Source organism: Staurois parvus, unplaced genomic scaffold (genome assembly GCF_062004578.1).
Source record: "Staurois parvus isolate SC_StPar_1 unplaced genomic scaffold, SC_StPar_1.0 ptg000184l, whole genome shotgun sequence".
NCBI classification, from domain to species: Eukaryota; Metazoa; Chordata; class Amphibia; order Anura; family Ranidae; genus Staurois; species Staurois parvus.
Window position 1 is genome coordinate 7744783 of NW_028317980.1, and position 18087 is coordinate 7762869.

At 44.0% G+C, this 18087-nt stretch overlaps 1 protein-coding gene across 3 annotated transcripts in view; it reads left to right on the forward strand.

Moving 5' to 3' along the window:
* The window catches only part of SLC1A2 (solute carrier family 1 member 2), a 204733-nt gene that overhangs the window by 160526 nt on the left and 26120 nt on the right, over nt 1-18087 (forward strand). For 2 of the 3 annotated variants that reach the window (XR_016312710.1, XM_089677354.1), the window contains exons 8-10: nt 3284-3478; nt 4994-5128; nt 10934-11162. Coding sequence is in view for 1 of the 3 variants with exons in the window: in XM_089677354.1 (XP_089533480.1) it covers nt 3284-3478; nt 4994-5128; nt 10934-11162 (559 nt within the window). In the remaining 2 variants the exon portion in view is untranslated. Of the gene's footprint in view, nt 1-3283; nt 3479-4993; nt 5129-10933; nt 17322-18087 lie in introns of all 3 variants that reach the window. The other variant, XR_016312711.1, reaches the window with a different exon arrangement.

Sequence of the window (18087 nt, forward strand, 5' to 3'; positions counted from 1 at the left end):
GTGCTGGCCGGCAATGACAGTGGTGATGGAGGGGGTTTCCTGGTTCACTACCCCCGATTTTATTCGGGAACCGTCGGCCAAATAAATATTGAACCCCTTCTGTTTAAATTGGAGAGGAATACCCTGCTGGTGAGCAAAATTAATGTCCAAGAAGCAGCTGCATGCCCCCAAATCAATTATGGCCGATACTTCCACGGTCCTTTCTGGAAGCTGAAAGGAAAGGTGCACCACTAAGTATTGGGATGGACCAACATTGCCAATGGATAAGGAAGAAGAGGTGCACTTACTCAGTTTCTGCGGGCAGGATCGTACCATATGGCCAGCTTCACCACAGTAAAGGCACAGGTTCTGGGATCGTCTGCGCTGATATTCCTCTGGAGATAGTTTAGGCCGTGCCAGGCCGAGTTGCATGGGTTCAGGGATATCTCCAGGTGGCCGGTTCTGGACGTTTGGCCTAGGTGCTTGACTGGGACCTTGAAAAGACCCCCAGGAATTTCCTTGACCCTGGCCGGACCTCTCAAACCTGCGTTCCCGCAGTCTACGGTCAATTTTAATGGTCAGTGCTATTAAGTCCTCTAAAGTCTCAGGCACCTCCACCCGGGCGAGCTCATCCTTCAGACCTTCTGATAGGCCTATACGGAACTGATGCAGGAGTGCGAATTCGTTCCTGCGTGTGTCCCCCATCCAGCGCCTAAACTCAGACGCGTACTCCTCCGCCGCTCGGCGGCCTTGCCGGAGCGTGTACAAAGTAGCTTCAGCAGAAGCTGCCCGCTGCGGGTCATCATACAGGATGGCCATTGCGTCAAAAAAAAATGTCAACCGAACTAAGGTGAGGGTCATTTTTTCCCCGTAATCGGTGGGCCCAGTCTTGGGGTTCACCCTGCAGGAGGGAGATGACGAGCCCCACCTTCATGGATTCAGTCACGAAGGTCCGGGGTTGTAACTCAAAATAAAGAAGACAGGACTCACGGAATGACCTGAAGCGTGTGCGGTCCCCGTGAAAACGTTCCGGTAAGGGTACTCGGGGGTCGGCCGCCGGGAGTGGTGCGGAAGCCCCAGAAACCAGCACAGGGGCTGCTACGACTGGGGGTGCGGGGACCGCGGCCTGTGGGGCAGGAACGGATATAGTGCAGGTCTGGAATTGGGTTTCAATCTGCTGGCATCTATCCTGCAGGGCCGATACGGCCTGAGTCAAATTAGACAAGTGCCTGCAGATCTCCTCAAGCGGCGAGGGCCCTCCTCTAGACTCAGTCATGGCCTTCTGGTACTGTAAGGGACCGCCTGGCGGTACCACTAGCACTCCACTGAATAGGCGTCCCCAGCGCACGGAATCTAAGTCACAGGGTGCTTGTTCACCAGGGCCCCTGATGGTGGGGATGGACTTGGAGCCCCCCGAGACCAGGTCGTGGCTACTGGGTGCGTCCGGCAGTGGTAGTGGTATGCGCCAAGGGCTCCCGCGGGGAAGAGTCTGATGTGAGGAGGTCAGAAGACCCCACTGCAAGGGATGGATGGATGGATGAGCAAGGTCAGACGGGCCGGGTCGGTAACAGAGAGAACGGCAAGGTACAAGGCAGCGGGCATAGAATGGTCGGGTCACACGCCAGGTCAGCAACAGCAGGTCAAATCCAATCAGGGGCATTCAAGAGAGAGGTCAGGCAAAGCAAGGGTCAGGATAGGAGAAAACAGCAAGGTCAGGTACAATCCGGGTCACAACTTACAATTCACAGGTTCACAGGTTCACAGGATGCAGGGAAGACCAGAAGGCACTGAATGACAGCTCAGGGCCATTTAAATATCCCGCCCTGCACTGCCATTGGTGCCCAGCGGGCGGCCGCGGCTTCTACTGCGCATGCGCGAACTCGAATGCCGCGGCCAGCCCGGACCTAGTGCCCGTGTCCCTGCACAGGGCGGTGCACTGCGCCTGCGCCGGGACCATCGCGGCGGGGATCGGAGAGATCCCTGACAGGGGGACAATACCGTAACAATACAGTTCATTAAAAGAGGGATTTGAGGGCCTGATCCTGGGAGCTTACAATCTAGGAGGGAGGGGTGAGTGGTACAATAGGTAATAACTGTGGGGGATGGAGTGGTTGGAAGAGTAGAGGATTCCAGTATTAGCAGAGGGCGGGATAGGCTTCCCTGAAGAGATAGGTTTTCAGTGATCGCCTAAAGGCAAGTAGAGTAGGTGATAGTCTGATAGATTGGGGTAGGGAGTTCCAGAGGATGGGTGACACCCTGGAGAAGTCTTGGAGACGAGCATGGGAGGAGGAGATAAGGGAGCTAGAGAGTAAGAGGTAATGCGGAGTGTATGGTTTCGGTGATATTTAGAGATAAGATCGGTTATGTAAATTGGGGCAGTGTTGTGGATGGCTTTATATGTCATTGTTAGTGATTTGAATTTTATCCGTTGGGCAACTGGGAGCCAGTGGAGGGATTGGCAGAGAGGGGTGGCAGATACAGAACGGTTAGTGAGGTGGATGAGTCTGGCAGCAGCGTTCATGATAGACTGGAGGGGGGATAACCTGTGATGAGGTCGCATGGAAAATACATCAGAGGAGTGCAGAACGAAGTGCACTACTTTGTCCCACAGGAGAAGTTGGGCCAAAAAAGCTTTGACCCTAATTTTTCTTTAAGATTTATTTGACATCTGCTTTTCCATTTAAGCATTTTCAGATATCTCTGAGCCCTGATGAAGACGGGGCATGTTTGCCCCAAAACCTGCTAGCTGTTTTATATGCTCACTTCATGAGCAATTAAAGTATTTTGGACTCTTCACCAACCTGTGTTCGGCCAAGCACAAAAGCAAAGTGTCAGTACCGGGCTAGTGAGCTGCATGCAGGGAAATCCCTGCACCGAGGTGCACGTACACAATGGACGTTGATCCTCATCGCCATGTTGGGTCACTGATTTCATAAGCATCCCCACCCCTTGTGTATGTTCCATTGCGGGGCAGGTAATGACCTGACTGTTGCTCATTGGCCCAAGAATGGCAGCTTACTTCCAGGTTTGACCATCCATGGGTTTGGACCAAACCCAGAGCCAAACTTAAGCTCATCCCTACTTGACAGGAAGCCAAGCCTAAGCTTATCACTACAATTGGAGACAGCATGTGGCCTGCTTTATTAGCAAGAAGGTTGACCAAAGGCACTAGTGCTATCTAAAAAAAGAATCAGACATGTATGGAGTTGGTTTAACATTGCAGCAAAGTACAAGAACCTCTCAAATGTTTTCTCACTGTAGTATGTAGAGAGTTTTAATACCATTTACTGTTGTCATATTGTAGCGCCGGGACCCTGCCAGTCACTTTCCGCTGTCTTGAGGAGAACTTGGGCATTGATAAAAGAGTAACACGATTTGTGCTTCCTGTTGGGGCCACAATCAACATGGATGGTACAGCTCTGTATGAGGCAGTGGCGGCTATCTTTATTGCTCAGATGAATGGAGTGGTGTTGGATGGTGGTCAGATAGTGACAGTGAGGTAAGTAACAAGTTACATTACAATAAAAAAATTGTTATCAAATTTGGAAATAAGGAAATGATTATATATATGTTAATGTTGTACTGAAGGTCAGTGATTCTCAGGCATCAGGCTGTGGCACACTGTCGGTCCGAACCCCCCTCTTCCCATGCCTCCAGTCAAGTGTAGATACCTTAACCTGCATAGTGCCGCCCCAGCTCCCATAGTGCCTATCAGCCTGCAATAGTAAACCATAGTGCCCCTTAACCTTTCTGTGCTCATAGGTCCCTGGAAGACCTTGGCCCCACAGTGCTGCTTAACCTTCCATAGTACTACCAACCCCATACAGTGCCTCCTAGATTGCTGCAGAACCTCCAGCCCTCCATGTTGCCCCTAAACTCCAACAGTGTCCCACCCCTGCCCCACAGTGCCCTCTAGTCACTCCACTGTGCCAGTGCAAACTTCCCAACCTCCTAGAGAGACCCCAAGCCTCCTCCAGAGACCCTATTTCCCACAGCTATCCCTAGTTCCCTCCACAAACCTCATCACTTGCAACCCCCTCCACTGCCCGCATCCTCACACAGTGACACCCTACCCCATCTAGAGTCTTCTAGAACTGCAATACATATTTTGTATTCCCATACTTTCATTGTGTGAGTATAAATTGTTGAGGCATGGAAGATTTTGGAAGAATTTACCAGGTCCTGGTCATATTAGGCTGATAACCACTACTATAGGTGTCACAAAGCTTACAAAGAGGCCCATTGTATGGTCTAAAGCAGAGGTCTCAAAACTTTCTAAATGGAGTGCTAGTTCACTGTCCTTCAGACTTTAAGGGGGCAAGTGGGGGTAGAAAATATCCTGGATTCAGTGGACATAAACAATGCCTCAGGCTTTGTGGTCAGTGGGAGTATAGAAATTTTATTACATAGGTCGGTGGAGAGAATAGTGCCCCATCATTGAAATCATGTTGAAAGAATAGTGTTGGTTTCAGTGGCAGGAATTATGCCCAGGGGCAGACTGACAACTCATGGGGCCCCTGGGCAATAGGGGATCATGGGGCCCCTGTGTCCTTGCACAAACACAAAAAAGCCTATGAAAAAGGTACCAGGGGCATCTCATGGGGCCCCCTACTGACCCCAGGCCCTCGGGCAATGCCCGAGTTTCCAAATGGTCAGTCTGCCCCTGATTATGCCCCACTCTTGGTGCCAATGGGAAGAATTGTGCTACAAGGGCCAGTTAAAGGTTAGCAAATGGCTCCATTGGGCCTGCAGGTCACAGTTTGGAGACCACTGGTCTAGAGGAAAAAATGTTTTTGTATCTAGTAGCAAGCAACCAGATTCTCAGTTTCAGGTCTTCAGATAATTTGGCTGGTCTGTCCTTCAGATAGATTCTTTCTGGCATCCTGTCTCCTTTACATAGTAGCTGAAAAGTGCCAGTATTTCCATAGGTAAAGTCAAGGCTGAAAGATTAATTTCTTGAAATCTTGTCAAACTCTGTTTGCGTCTCTCTTATGTGTATTATTTTGTTTTCAAGCTTGACAGCGACGTTGGCCAGTGTGGGAGCAGCCAGTATCCCCAGCGCAGGACTGGTTACCATGCTTCTCATCCTGACGGCTGTAGGATTGCCCACCCAAGACATTAGCCTGCTTGTTGCTGTAGACTGGCTATTGTAAGCTTTTGTTTTTTTATCGTATTTGTGAATATTTTTTATTTATTCAAAATGATAACTCCAATAACTACAAAAAAGATTATTTCAAATGTTATTTTAATTATATTTTGTCTGCAAGCTCTAAAAAGTGGGTAATTGAACTTTTTTAAAAAAGGCAAGTTCACTGTCCGTTAGATTGTTTGGGGGTTGGACTGTGGCTGGCAGGAATAAAAAAAATACATCAGGAGGACAAAGGCAGTAAAAATATAGCCCCAGTGCTAGAGCAAAAAAAATGCCCCTGCATCAGTCATCAGAGGCCATAATAAATGTCCTGGCATCAGGGGGAATAATAAAGGTCTCGGCATCAGAGGGAATAATAAATGTCTCGGCATCAGAGGGAGTAATAAAAATGCCTGTGTTCAGGAGTGATCAGTAGGAGTAATAGATGCGTGGGAGTTAGTGATCATTGATAGTAATAAATACCCCACTGTCAATGGGGGGTAATAAATGTCCTGCCTTCAGTGGGAGTAATAAATGCGCCATTGTCATCGATCGTTGGGAGCAATGAATATCTCATTGTCAGTCGGAGTAAAAAATATGCCAGCATCAATGGGGGGTAATAAATGCCCTGGCACCAGGGGGAGTAAGAAATGACCCATTGTAAGCAAGAATAATAAATTCCACAGCATCAGTGGGAGTAATAAATGTCTTGTCAGTGGTCAATAGGAAAGGCCAGTGAAAGGAATAAATACCCATGTATCACTGGCATGAATAAATACACATTATATGATCAAAAGCAGGGGTGGACTGACCATTTGAAAACTCGGGCACTGCCCGAGGGCCTGGAGTCAGTAGGGGGCCCCATGAGATGCCCCTGGTACCTTTTTCATAGGCTTTTTTGAGTTTGGGCAAGGACACAGGGGCCCCATGATCCCCTATTGCCCAAAGGCCCCATGAGTTGTCAGTCCGCCCCTGATCAAAAGTTTGTGGACACCTGATAATCTCACCTACTACAGTATACGGCAAAAATTATGTTACACCCCCAACTAAGTGCAAGTGTTTCCAATGAAGGTTCTTGTTAACGTTACAGCATACAGCGAAATATTAAACAACTGTGTACTTCCAACCTTGTGATGATAGTTTTATGACGTGACTGTGCCCAAAAGTCAGGTTCAAAATTATATGGTTGGATGAGCTTGTTGTGGAGGAACCTGAGTTGCCTTCACTGAGCCTTGACCTCAACCCTATTGAAAATCTTTGGGATATACCCAAATGCCTATTGTGTGCCAGACCTTCTTGTTCAACACCAGTACTAGACCTCACAAGTGCTCTTTTTACTAAATGGACCAGATTCTCTCAGACACGCTTTCCAGTGGAACCTGTTATAGCCCCAAAGTGTTGTTCACTTGTGTATCAATGCTCATGGTTTCGGAATGGCATATCTAACAAACTCGTATATTGTGGAACAATGCTCATGGTTTCAGAATGGCATATTTAACAAACTCGCATATTGTAGGTGTGATGGTCAGGTCTCCACAAATGTTTGATAATATAGTGTACCTCTATCTGAATGGGAGAAATAAATGCCCCTGTGTTGGTGGAGGTAATAAATGCCCCTGTGTCAGCGAGAGTAATAAATGCCACAGCATCAGTGGGAGTAATAAATACTCTTGTCAGTGGTAAATGGCCTCAGAGTGAGCAATAAATGCCCCTGTGGCAAAGTAACAAATTCCATTGTTTCAATGGGAAGAATTATTGCCCCTGTGCCAGTAGGAGTGACAAATGTCCCTGTGTCAGTGGGGGTAATACACTCACCGACCTCTTTATTAGGTACATCTGTTAAATTGCTTGGTAACACAAAGTGCTAATCAGCCAATTATATGGCAGCAGGTCAATGCATTTAGGCATCTAGACGAGGTGAAGACGACTTGCTGAAGTTCAAACCGAGCATCAGAATGGGGAAGAAAGGGGATTTAAGTGACTTTGAATGGGGCATGGTTGTTGGTGCCTGACGGGCTGGTCTGAGTATTTCAAAAACTGCTAATCTAATGGGATTTTCATGCACAACCAGCTCTAGGGTTTACAGAGAATGGTCCGAAAAAGAGAAAATATCCGGTGAGCGACAGTTGTGTGGACAAAAATGCCTTGTTGATGTCAGAGGTCAATGGAGAATGGGCAGACTGGTTTTTGCAGCATTCAGATGGTATGGTCAGAATTTGGTGTGAACAACATGAAAGCATGGATCCATCCTGTCTTGTATCAATAGTTCAGGCTGGTGGTGGTGGTGGTGGTGTAATGGTGTGGGGGATATTTTCTTGGCAATAGCAAGACATACCTGATAAAGTGGCCAGTGAGTGTAGATGCCCCTGTGTAAGTGGTCACCAGCAGGAATAAATGCTCCTGTGTTAGTTTGGAAGGATGCCCCATCTTTAATGTCAATGGTATTCTGAACATTCCTCCAGCATAGGTGTCAGTGGCACTTACCTCTCTGTAAGCTCTATGTGCTCATAGCAATTTCTCCACCCTATACTGCCTGTGATAGATTGCAATCAGCTTTCTGTTGACTGCAATGAGAAAGCCCCACATGCATGACCTTCTCATTGCATGGGGTCAGTTTATAAAAGAAGAGAACTGTCAAAAGACCTGCATAACAAGGTAATGGAATTTTATAAAAAAGAAAAAGGATATAAAAAGATATCCAAAGCCTTAGGTATGCCAGTCAGTACTGGAAAATTTGGGGATCTCTTGATACCAAGCCAAGGTCAGGTAGACCAAGAAAGATTGCAGCCACAACTGCCAGAAGAATTGCTTGGGAAACAAAGAAAAACTCCACAGGTAACCTCAAGAGAAATACAGGCTGCTCTGGGAAAAGACAGTGTGTTTCAAGGAGCACAGTATGATGACACTTGAACAAAAATGAGCTGCATGGTCGTTGCCAGAAAGAAGCCTTTTCTGTGCCAACGCGTCCAAAAAGCCCGGTGAGGTGTGTCAAGATGTTGTCGTGCATATTGTAATCAGGATTTTGTAAGTGTACACCATGCACACAATACAACTGCATTGCGTTTATTTTGAAGACGACTGATATATTATATTTCCAATTTACGTATGTGCATGGAGAACAAGTATCTAAAAGAGAAGGCGGCTGAACTTACACACACCCTGCCCCAGGATGTGTGGCATTGCTCCATGGCTCTGGGGAAGAAGTGTGGGTTCCATGGATCCAGCCCAGATAGTCAACAAGATGACGGCAGCTGTACTTCTGCTCTTGTTAGTCCACTAGTTGCGGTGGTGACCGCAGCACTGCCTTCCTTTCAAAGTGGCTTCAGCCATGTAGGATGGGGGGACACTGCCCCTTGAGTGACTGGGGAAGACCATGATAGGTAAACAACAAGCATATTATACAGGGGAGAGTATATAAGGACGTGTTGCCAGACCCTGCTCTCCACCCCACAGGTAAAGGGTGGACCCTACACCCCCACTAGTCGGCCTTAACTTCTGCCTTGCTGAGGAAGTGATGTCACATGCTGGGGGTGTGTAAAAGAGTGCAAGGAATATATAAATACAAGCCCTCTTGGTTCAACCTTCTGCAACAGTCCCAGTTTCTCATGTGGCCTGTTGAGAAAATGAATTGGTCATTCCTGTGTTAGCCCATCTCCTACCTGTAACGTCTACAGACTTGGAAAATATCTGTAAGTAAATGGATAGAAAACTGGCTAAAAGATGGTATTCAGAGAATAGTGGTTAATGATTCATACTCTGAATGGTGTAGGGTCATCAGTGATGTACCCCAAGGTTCAGTGTTGGGACCCTTACTTTTTAATATGTTTATAGACAATATAGGGTCTGGGATTAAAAATCCTATTTCAGTCTTTGCAGATGACACCAAGCTGTGCAGTGGAATAACGTCCTTACAGGATGTCTCCAGTTTACAAGCCGACCTCAATGCTCTGTGTAATTGGGCAACTATGGGGCAAATGAGGTTTAATGTTGATAAATGTAAGGTTCTGCACTTAGGAGCTAAGAATATGCATGCATCATACATACTGGGGGGGGGGGGGGTACAACTGGGGGAATCAATGGTGGAGAAGGATCTGGGAGTTCTGGTAGATCACAAGCTTAATAATGGTGGTTTCTAAAGCAAGCAAAATCCTCTCTTGTATTAAAGGAGGTATAGACTCCAGAGAGAGAGATATCATTCCCCCCAGGTACAAATCATTAGTAAGACATCATCTGGAATATGCACTTCCGTTTTGGGCTCCAATTCACAAAAAGAACATTGGGGAACTGGAGAAAGTACAGCGAAGGGAAATCGAATTGATAAGAGGCATGGAGTAGCTCAGCTATGAGGAAAGATTAGAGGAACTGAATTTATTCTCTCTTGAGAAGAGGAGATTAAGGGGGGATATGATCTCCATGTATAATACATAAGGGGGATATGAGCTCCATGTATAATGTATAAGGGGGGATATGATCTCCATGTATAATACATAAGGGGGGGATATGATCTCCATGTATAATACATAAGGGGGGATATGATCTCCATGTATAATACATAAGGGGGGAGATATGATCTCCATGTATAATACATAAGGGGGGATATGATCTCCATGTATAATACATAAGGGGGGATATGATCTCCATGTATAATACATAAGGGGGGATATGATCTCCATGTATAATACATAAGGGGGGATATGATCTCCATGTATAATACATAAGGGGGATATGATCTCCATGTATAATACATAAGGGGGGGATATGATCTCCATGTATAATACATAAGGGGGGATATGATCTCCCTGTATAATACATAAGGGGGGATATGATCTCCATGTATAATACATAGGGGGGATATGATCACCATGTATAATACATAAGGCGGGATATGATCTCCATGTATAATACATAAGGGGGGATATGATCTCCATGTATAATACATAAGGGGGGATATGATCTCCATGTATAATACATAAGGGGGATATGATCTCCATGTATAATACATAAGGGGGGATATGATCTCCATGTATAATACATAAGGGGGATATGATCACCATGTATAATACATAAGGGGGAATCAGGGGCGGACTGACAACTCATGGGGCCCCCGGGCAATAGGGGATCATGGGGCCCTGTGTCTTCACCCACACTCAAACCACACCCAAAAAAGCCTATAAAAGGTACTAGGGGCATCTCATGGGGCCCCCTACTGAATGCGGGCCCTCAGGTAGTGCCCGAGTGCTCCAATGGTCAGTCCGCCCCTGGGGGGGATATGATCAACAAGTATAAATACGTATAAATACATCAGTGGTTCATATAGTGATCTCGATGTAGAGTTATTCACCCTGAGGTCATCACAGAGGACAAGGGGGCACTCTTTACGTCTGGAGGAAAAGAAATTTAATCTCCAAACACGGAAAGGTTTCTTTACAGTGAGAGCTGTGAAAATGTGGAATAGACTCCTTCAAGAGTTAGTTCTGGCCAACTCAGTGGTTTGCTTTAAAAAAGGCCTTGATTCTTTCTTAGATACACAGAATATAACTGGATACTAACATTTATAGGTAAAGTTGATCCAGGGAATATCCCTTTGCCTCTTGGGAGATCAGGAAGGATTTTTTTCCCCTGCAAGAGCAAATTTGATCTTGCTTTGCTGGGCATTTGTTTTTACCTTCCTCTGGATAAACTGTGGGTGTAGGATTACAACTTTTTTTTTTTTAATGGTTGAACTGGATGGATTTTTGTCTTTTTTTCAGCCAGACTAACTATGTAATTGGACTATGTAATTGGATTACCTGTTCTCTGATTCCTCTTTTTTCCACTCTGCCGCAGGGACCGAATGAGGACTTCTGTCAACGTAGTTGGTGACTCCTTTGGCGCCGGCATAGTTTACCATCTATCTAAGGAAGAGCTGGAAAATCTGGATAAGCACCATGCACAGCAGGAAATTGAAATGACCAAGACTCAGTCCATTTATGATGACATGAAAAACCACAGGGAGAACAATTCCAACCAATGCATTTATGCAGCGCACAATTCTGTGGTAGTTGACGACTGCAAGGTACCCTTCACCTTTATGGATATCGAGACCTGTATATAGACTGCATGCTCCTCTTTTGCATTTGCATGTACTGTGTATTCTGTTGTATGGTTGTAGTGTTTACAGTTACAACCAGCCAGGTCACCCCCAATATACTGGTTAAGACTTGGAGGGTATCATTGTAACATCCTGAAGTTTCTAGGAGAGAGTGTTCTCTAGAACTGCTACGATGTATCATGGAAGGAAAAAAAGCAGAGGCAATACATTGTGGGTGCTCGTTGATGAGATAGGGATTTGTAATTCCAATATCAAGAGTTAGGTACAACTATACAATATTTTAAAATCTATAACTGATATAATTAGTAATATATAAGCTCTCAGCAAAGCACTCTCTAAACTGGTAAGATAAAACGGCCCTCATAAAAAAAGAAAACCATGATCATCCCACTGCTCATGGGGACTAGGAAGGCTTTATCCTACCCATTTGCTTTATGCATTTTTTTGTCTTCCTCTGGATCAATTGAGGGTTTATGGTTCTGAGGATGAGGGCTTTAGTTTTATTTATTTTTGTCTTTCGGTTGAACTCAATGAGCATGTGTCTTTTTTTTTCAACCTGAATAACTATGTACTATGTACATTTAAAAAATAAAATTGATTTGATTACATCCTCATGCCTCCTAACAGTCATACACAGGGGCGGACTGACAACTCATGGGGCCCCTGTGTCCTTGCCCAAACTCAAAAAAGCCTATGAAAAAGGTACCAGGGGCATCTTATGAGGCCCCCTACTGACCTCGGGCCCTCAGGCAGTGCCCGAGTTTCCAAATGGTCAGTCCACCCCTGGTCATACACCTATGGATACTTCAAAACATAAGGCTTTTCTGTGGCCATTGTTGACCTGTGAGTACTGAGAACGAACACACCTTGTCATTGAATGATATTTTGTTTCGATGGTGCACTGGACCCTAAGGTAGACTGAGAGCAGAAGTTGAAGTCTAATTTCCAGAGGCAGCTCTCTGTCAACTGGGGTACTCCAAAAAGTCCCTGGAGCAGTCTGTTGAACATTAAATAGTGCCACAAAGAATGAGTAGGCTCAGTAGAAATAAAACAGCCAACGAGTTTCTGGGTGTAAAAGCTTCACTTCATCAGGGCTTCTGTGCTGGCAGTAAGTTCAAACTTATACTGGACAACAGTTATAAAACAAATTTGATCAATGCCAAGTACACAAGCCCTGATGAAGAGGTAGTTAAGCTTCAGAAACGCGTTGATTTTGTGTTGAGAAAATTAAATTTTTATGAGTTTACTCAACCTTTGTGGATCTCTCAAAATTTTAATTATATCTAAGCAACAAATTATGATGGGTGTCTATTTTAGCACAGCTCATTTTCATATTACAACCTAGAGAATAGATCAGGTAAATTTATACTTTAAAACATCTCCATTTCATTAGGAAATCCACAACAGATTCTGTTTACAAAACGACCCTTTAAAACACGTTTGGCAATACTTTTAACCTGCTTGATGCTGTTAATTTTTTAAAAGCTCTTAGTGCTACTTTCACTTGTTACTTTTTTATGTATGTTTAATGCTTGCTTAAAGTATATGCAAACCTTTACCTTGTAAATGTAAAACAACCTATCCAGAAAAGAAAGGCAAAACATTTGTGTATACATATAAAAACATTATAAATGATTTTTTCCCCCTGTTTTATACCCAGTGGTGTGTTTACGTTTTGTGCTGCCCTAGGCAACACAAATATTGGACTCCCCCTCTCCCCGGCAGAGAGAGCCTGACCCTGACCAACACCAGACCCCCCCCCACCACAGAGAGATCCTTCCACTAACACACACACACCCCCGCGACAGAGAGAAAAACACTCACCTTCACAGCTCTGGCCATCCCCAGGAATGACAGTCGGGCTCTGCATACACTGTCAATCAGCCTGCAACCTCTCTCACATCCCACCTGGTTACCATGCCGCATATGTCCTTCTTCCAGGGGCCAGTGCTGCCCCATTAAAAAGTGCCACCCTAGGCAAATGCCTTGTGGTAAAAAAATAGCTTGATTCCCCCATCAATACAGTTAGTGTTGATGGGGGAATCCATCCTGCAGCGCTATTGTCTTCTGTTAGAGGGGAGCCTTCCCCACCAGCAGAATACAATGGTCATTGCTGATGGCTATAGCCACCAGCAGTGATCAAAAGAAAAAAATCCAACAGGCTAGTTGAACTGAAGTTGAGCAATGGATTGACTTCAGTACAAGCCTGTCCATAGATGGATAGAAATTGGCTGGTTCCTGCTAAACCAATTTGATCCATCTGTGGCCATCTTTAGACAGTAAAAAAAAACTTTTCATACTACCAAAAATGAAAAAAAAAGGTTGGGCTAGAGTTCGACTTTAAAGTTTTTTTTAGGGGAAACGCCATTGAGGTAAATGGTACATTTTCAGTGTCATACCATTCTTTATTTATTTATTACAGGTACTTATATACAGTGCCGTACATTTATGCAGCGCTTTACATATATAGTGTACATTCACATCAGTCCCTAACCCTCAAGGGGTGTACAATCTAAGGTCCCTAACTCACATTCATACATACACATACAAGGCCAATTTAGACAGGAGCCAGTTAACCTAACAGTTGGAGTGTGGGAGGAAACCGGAGTACCTGGTGGAAACCCACAAAGACACAAGGAGAACATGAACACTACAGGAACTCATCATAAAGAAGCCCCATGAAAAGAAGAAAATTCTGTGCCCCACAATATGCTGCAGAAAAATGACTCTTGCACTCTGTGTGGAAACAGCCAGCTCTCTGCAGAGGTCCAAGCATTCCCTGCTGAGTCACAGTTAGAGCTTTCCAATCATCAGGGAGAAGGAACTTTGCTGATGGCTGGGCTCTAGCCATGGTCCCATAGAGAGCATGTATACTGAGAACTTTCCATGCATTCAAAATTTATTTTAAGTATTTTTCTTAAAACTCAACTTGGGCTTTATAACAGTCCCAGAAATTTATGATAAAATGTTGATTTATTTTCACTTCAAGCCTGCCCCACAATTCTTGCTATGTCATTTTAGTACCACAGAAGAGCTCAATTGACTCAACTTTTGTTCTATCGACTTTTCAACTTGCCAACAAAATTGAAACAATATTGGCACTGTAAGTCTTCCACCCCTTGGCAATCCTCTTCCGCAAAACAATTTAATAAGAAGAAACTGCTAATTGCTCAACATGGAACAGAAGGAAGCACGTCTTTATTAAAAAACAAAAAATAAAAACAGCTAATTAATAAAATTTTTTTAAATTATAGGTATTTACATAACGCCAACAATTAACACTTTACATATTGTACATTTACATCAGTCCCTGCCCTCAAGAAGCCTACAATCTAAGGTCCCTATCTCACATACACACATACACATACTAGGGCCAATTTTGGACAAGAGCCAGTTAATCTGCCAGCTACCTATTTAACTCGCCCTGCCAAATTACTAGCAAAAAAATAATAAAGCTCCTACTTATTGGTCTATAAGCTCCCACAGACCAAGAATTGGTCACTACAAAGGGCTTTTAAAGCTTTAGCATAGGCTTTCTCAACTTTTTTTTTAACATGGGAAACCCTTGAAATAATTTAAGGTTTTCAGGAATTCCTGCTAATAATTTCTCTATTTACAGCTCATGGTATATTAGCATTAACAGTAAACCAGGATGTAGGAATAAATAATAAAATGATAAAATAGAAAAAAAGTTAAAAAGAATAATGAATGTGGCATACTTAGCATATTTGACACCTGGGGTTGCTCCATTCAACACAGTTGTTTTTACTCATAAAGAAATAATTTATAATGGGCAGAAAAGAAATGCAGACAGTAAAAACTGTAGTGTTGCCTCTCAATGGCGGCCAGTGGAGAAGAATCTCCTTACCTTGATGTTTTTGGCAAATAAGTGCCACCTTACACTGGTGGTAGGCGAAGTTCTCCCTTACACTATGATGTTGGTGGTCAGTGTAGTGCCCCATGACATTGGTGGTCAGTGGAGAAGGACCTTCTTAGATTAGTGGTCAACAGGAGATGGAACCCATTGTACTGGCAATCAATGGCAGAAGGGCCAATTTCACTGGTGGTCAGTGGAAGGAATGACCCCTACTCCCCTTTCAAATGAAATAGCTCAAAAATGTACTGGTGTGAGTTATTTATCTAAGAGTCAGAAACTGCTCATTGCTCAAGGAACTTCTATCAACCTCTGGAGGAACCCAAGGGTTCCTTGGAACCCTGGTTGAGAAAGGCTGCTTTAGCATATCACATACTACCAAGCAAAAGAGGCAATATGTGACAGGTGTGGACACTGATGCAGGTATCAATTAGCTTCCTAATGTGTAAATTACTTTATATATTGGTATAATTATGTTTTATTAAAGTTTATCTTCAGGCCCCTTTCACACGGGCGGTCCGATCAGACCATCCATTGCTCTCTATAGGGAGGCGGACATAAACGGACATGTGTGCATCCAATCCAATCTGCTAAAAACGGCCAGATGGGGAATCCATTCCCCATCCTTCTAGAGAATTGATCAGATGACAGTTGGATGTAAATGAACAGGCAGTCTGTTTACATCCAACTGCCCCTTAGAGGAGAGCAGGCTGTGTCCATGTCCGTTCTGCATAAGTGGAGCGGACACGGACCTGTTATCTGCCTACTCAGCAGAGAACAATGGACAGATTTCCCGTTAAGCAGACGGATCTGCTTGGCAGAGTCCGCCTGTGTGGAAGGGACGTTACTCAAAGTCAAAACGTATGATATTACAACTTACCAGTCCTTAGCTGTGGTGGCTGCATTTGTTTTCTCTTTGCAGGCTTCTTTCCCTTTATTTTTACATGGTGATCCACTCAGTAACATGCTTTCTGTGCTAGAATGGCAACGCTTACTCTACTGTGTATGGAGAAGCGTTGTCTCTCTAAGACAGGAAATGTCTTTGAACTACAGAACACCTCACCAGTTCCTCTTCTCCATAACTTGGGGGTGTTCTATAGTTCGTAGTTTTCAGTTTTGGAAATGATAATAGTTAGCAAAGGTGGAGTGTACCCAAAGCCATCAGCTCACAAGATTTTTGGCAAAGTCAACATGTATTTTTGTGCATATTGAACAAAGGTAACATAAAATATTTAACAGATCAAAAGGGAGCAAAGAAGAGAAGTTCGTTGTAAAAATTTACATACATTTCAGCCTATCCATGGCACTGTCGAAATTATGTTAGTTTTGGTTTGTTTGAAAATTGCCTGGTATAAACTGGAATTATGTTTCAACTAAATTTCTGTAATGAAAGTGAAATGCATTGATCCACAACAACCAGATATCATTCTCTAGTAGTCAGGTGTATTCTGATAGGTGCTAATTGCTGATCAATTGCCAATGCTTATAGCACATCATTGGTTAATTCCTGTGGGTAGGTCTTCCATGATACACAGTAGCAGTAGAGCAATCCTAGAGGTGACAGCTCCTGGCGTATGTGTTCCAAGAATACCTCTGTCATTGAAACACTGTGCCTTTTTTGCTGATTGAGGGGTTTGTAATTTATGGAAGGGCACCTTGACACCAACTTCTCCAACAGCAAAGAGGTTATTGAGATGCCATATGTACATATACTGTATATAAATTGTATCAAATATACATAACTAAAGTGTTGCTTTGTGCATAGAGTGGGCCACTTTGTTCTATAACAATACCACCCTTCCATGCAGTTGGCACTCATGGCTACCGCCTAGTTAATTGAAAGGCTATGGATTGGTTTACTGTACAAAATGGCCTCCATAGATGTGTTTAGGACTCACTTTAATAGCAGCTGCCATTGTCATTATGGCAATGACATATTTTACTATATTTGGGGTAGATTGGCTAACATTGCATGATTTACCTTTTGTAAGTAATGCTTTTTTCTATGTTCATCTTTTCATTGTAACTTTTTATGCTTACTTTATGTTTTTTTTTTCTCTCTTTTTTTTAAATGCATGCATGTCCCTGTCCATCCATTAAGGATTGGAGGGATGTTTTGTTTTGAAATGTTGGTGCAATTTGTCACTTTTCCATGTCCCAATGCTCTCACACATGCAGTCTTTCCACCGTGTCGAGTACCAGTCGTGTCTCTAAATGTTGTGTACACTACGAGGACCTTAGCATGTAAGGTAAGGAGCAGAACTCCTGATAGGGGTAGATGTAGTATACTAGTGTCTTCTTATAAGAGTGTAGCATTAAGTTGGGTTTAAGTCTGGAACTCAATTATGGACAATTAAAGTCACTTTTATAATGCTGCTCCAACTCCCAGTGACCACACATCTTTGAAACTCAACTTACTCTTCAGTTTAAATCAGCTAAATGCATTATTTGTGCATCAAAAATGTGTTAGAAAACTTACAATTTGTTCCATTGGAAAAGCAGCCAAGCATGAGTATAAAAGCCTCTCCCCTGCCAGCATGCTGCAGAAAAAGACCCTTGCTCTTTGTGGGGGAGCTGTGGTCTCTCTGCATAGATCTGATACACCACCTGCTGAGTCAGACCCAGGGGCAGATTGACAACTCATGGGGCCCCCGGGCAATAGGGGATCATGGGGCCCCTGTGTCCTTGCCCAAACTCAAAAAAGCCTATGAAAAAGGTACCAGGGGCATCTCATGGGGCCCCCTACTGACCCTGGGCCCTCGGGCAGTGCCCGAGTTTCCAAATGGTCAGTCTGCCCCTGGTCAGACCTATAACACATTATTAAGTGGAGCTTATGCTCCCTGCTGATTGGAGAGCTTTGGCTTTGACTCAACTTGGTGTGTGTCAGACTGGCCATGTGTGTTTTGTTACAATTTGTTTTTCAGATGAAAATTTTATTTACAGAGATGTATTCAAATTTCTGAATCACAACAGTAACAGATTTCAACAAATCTGAAAAGAATTATAACGAACCTA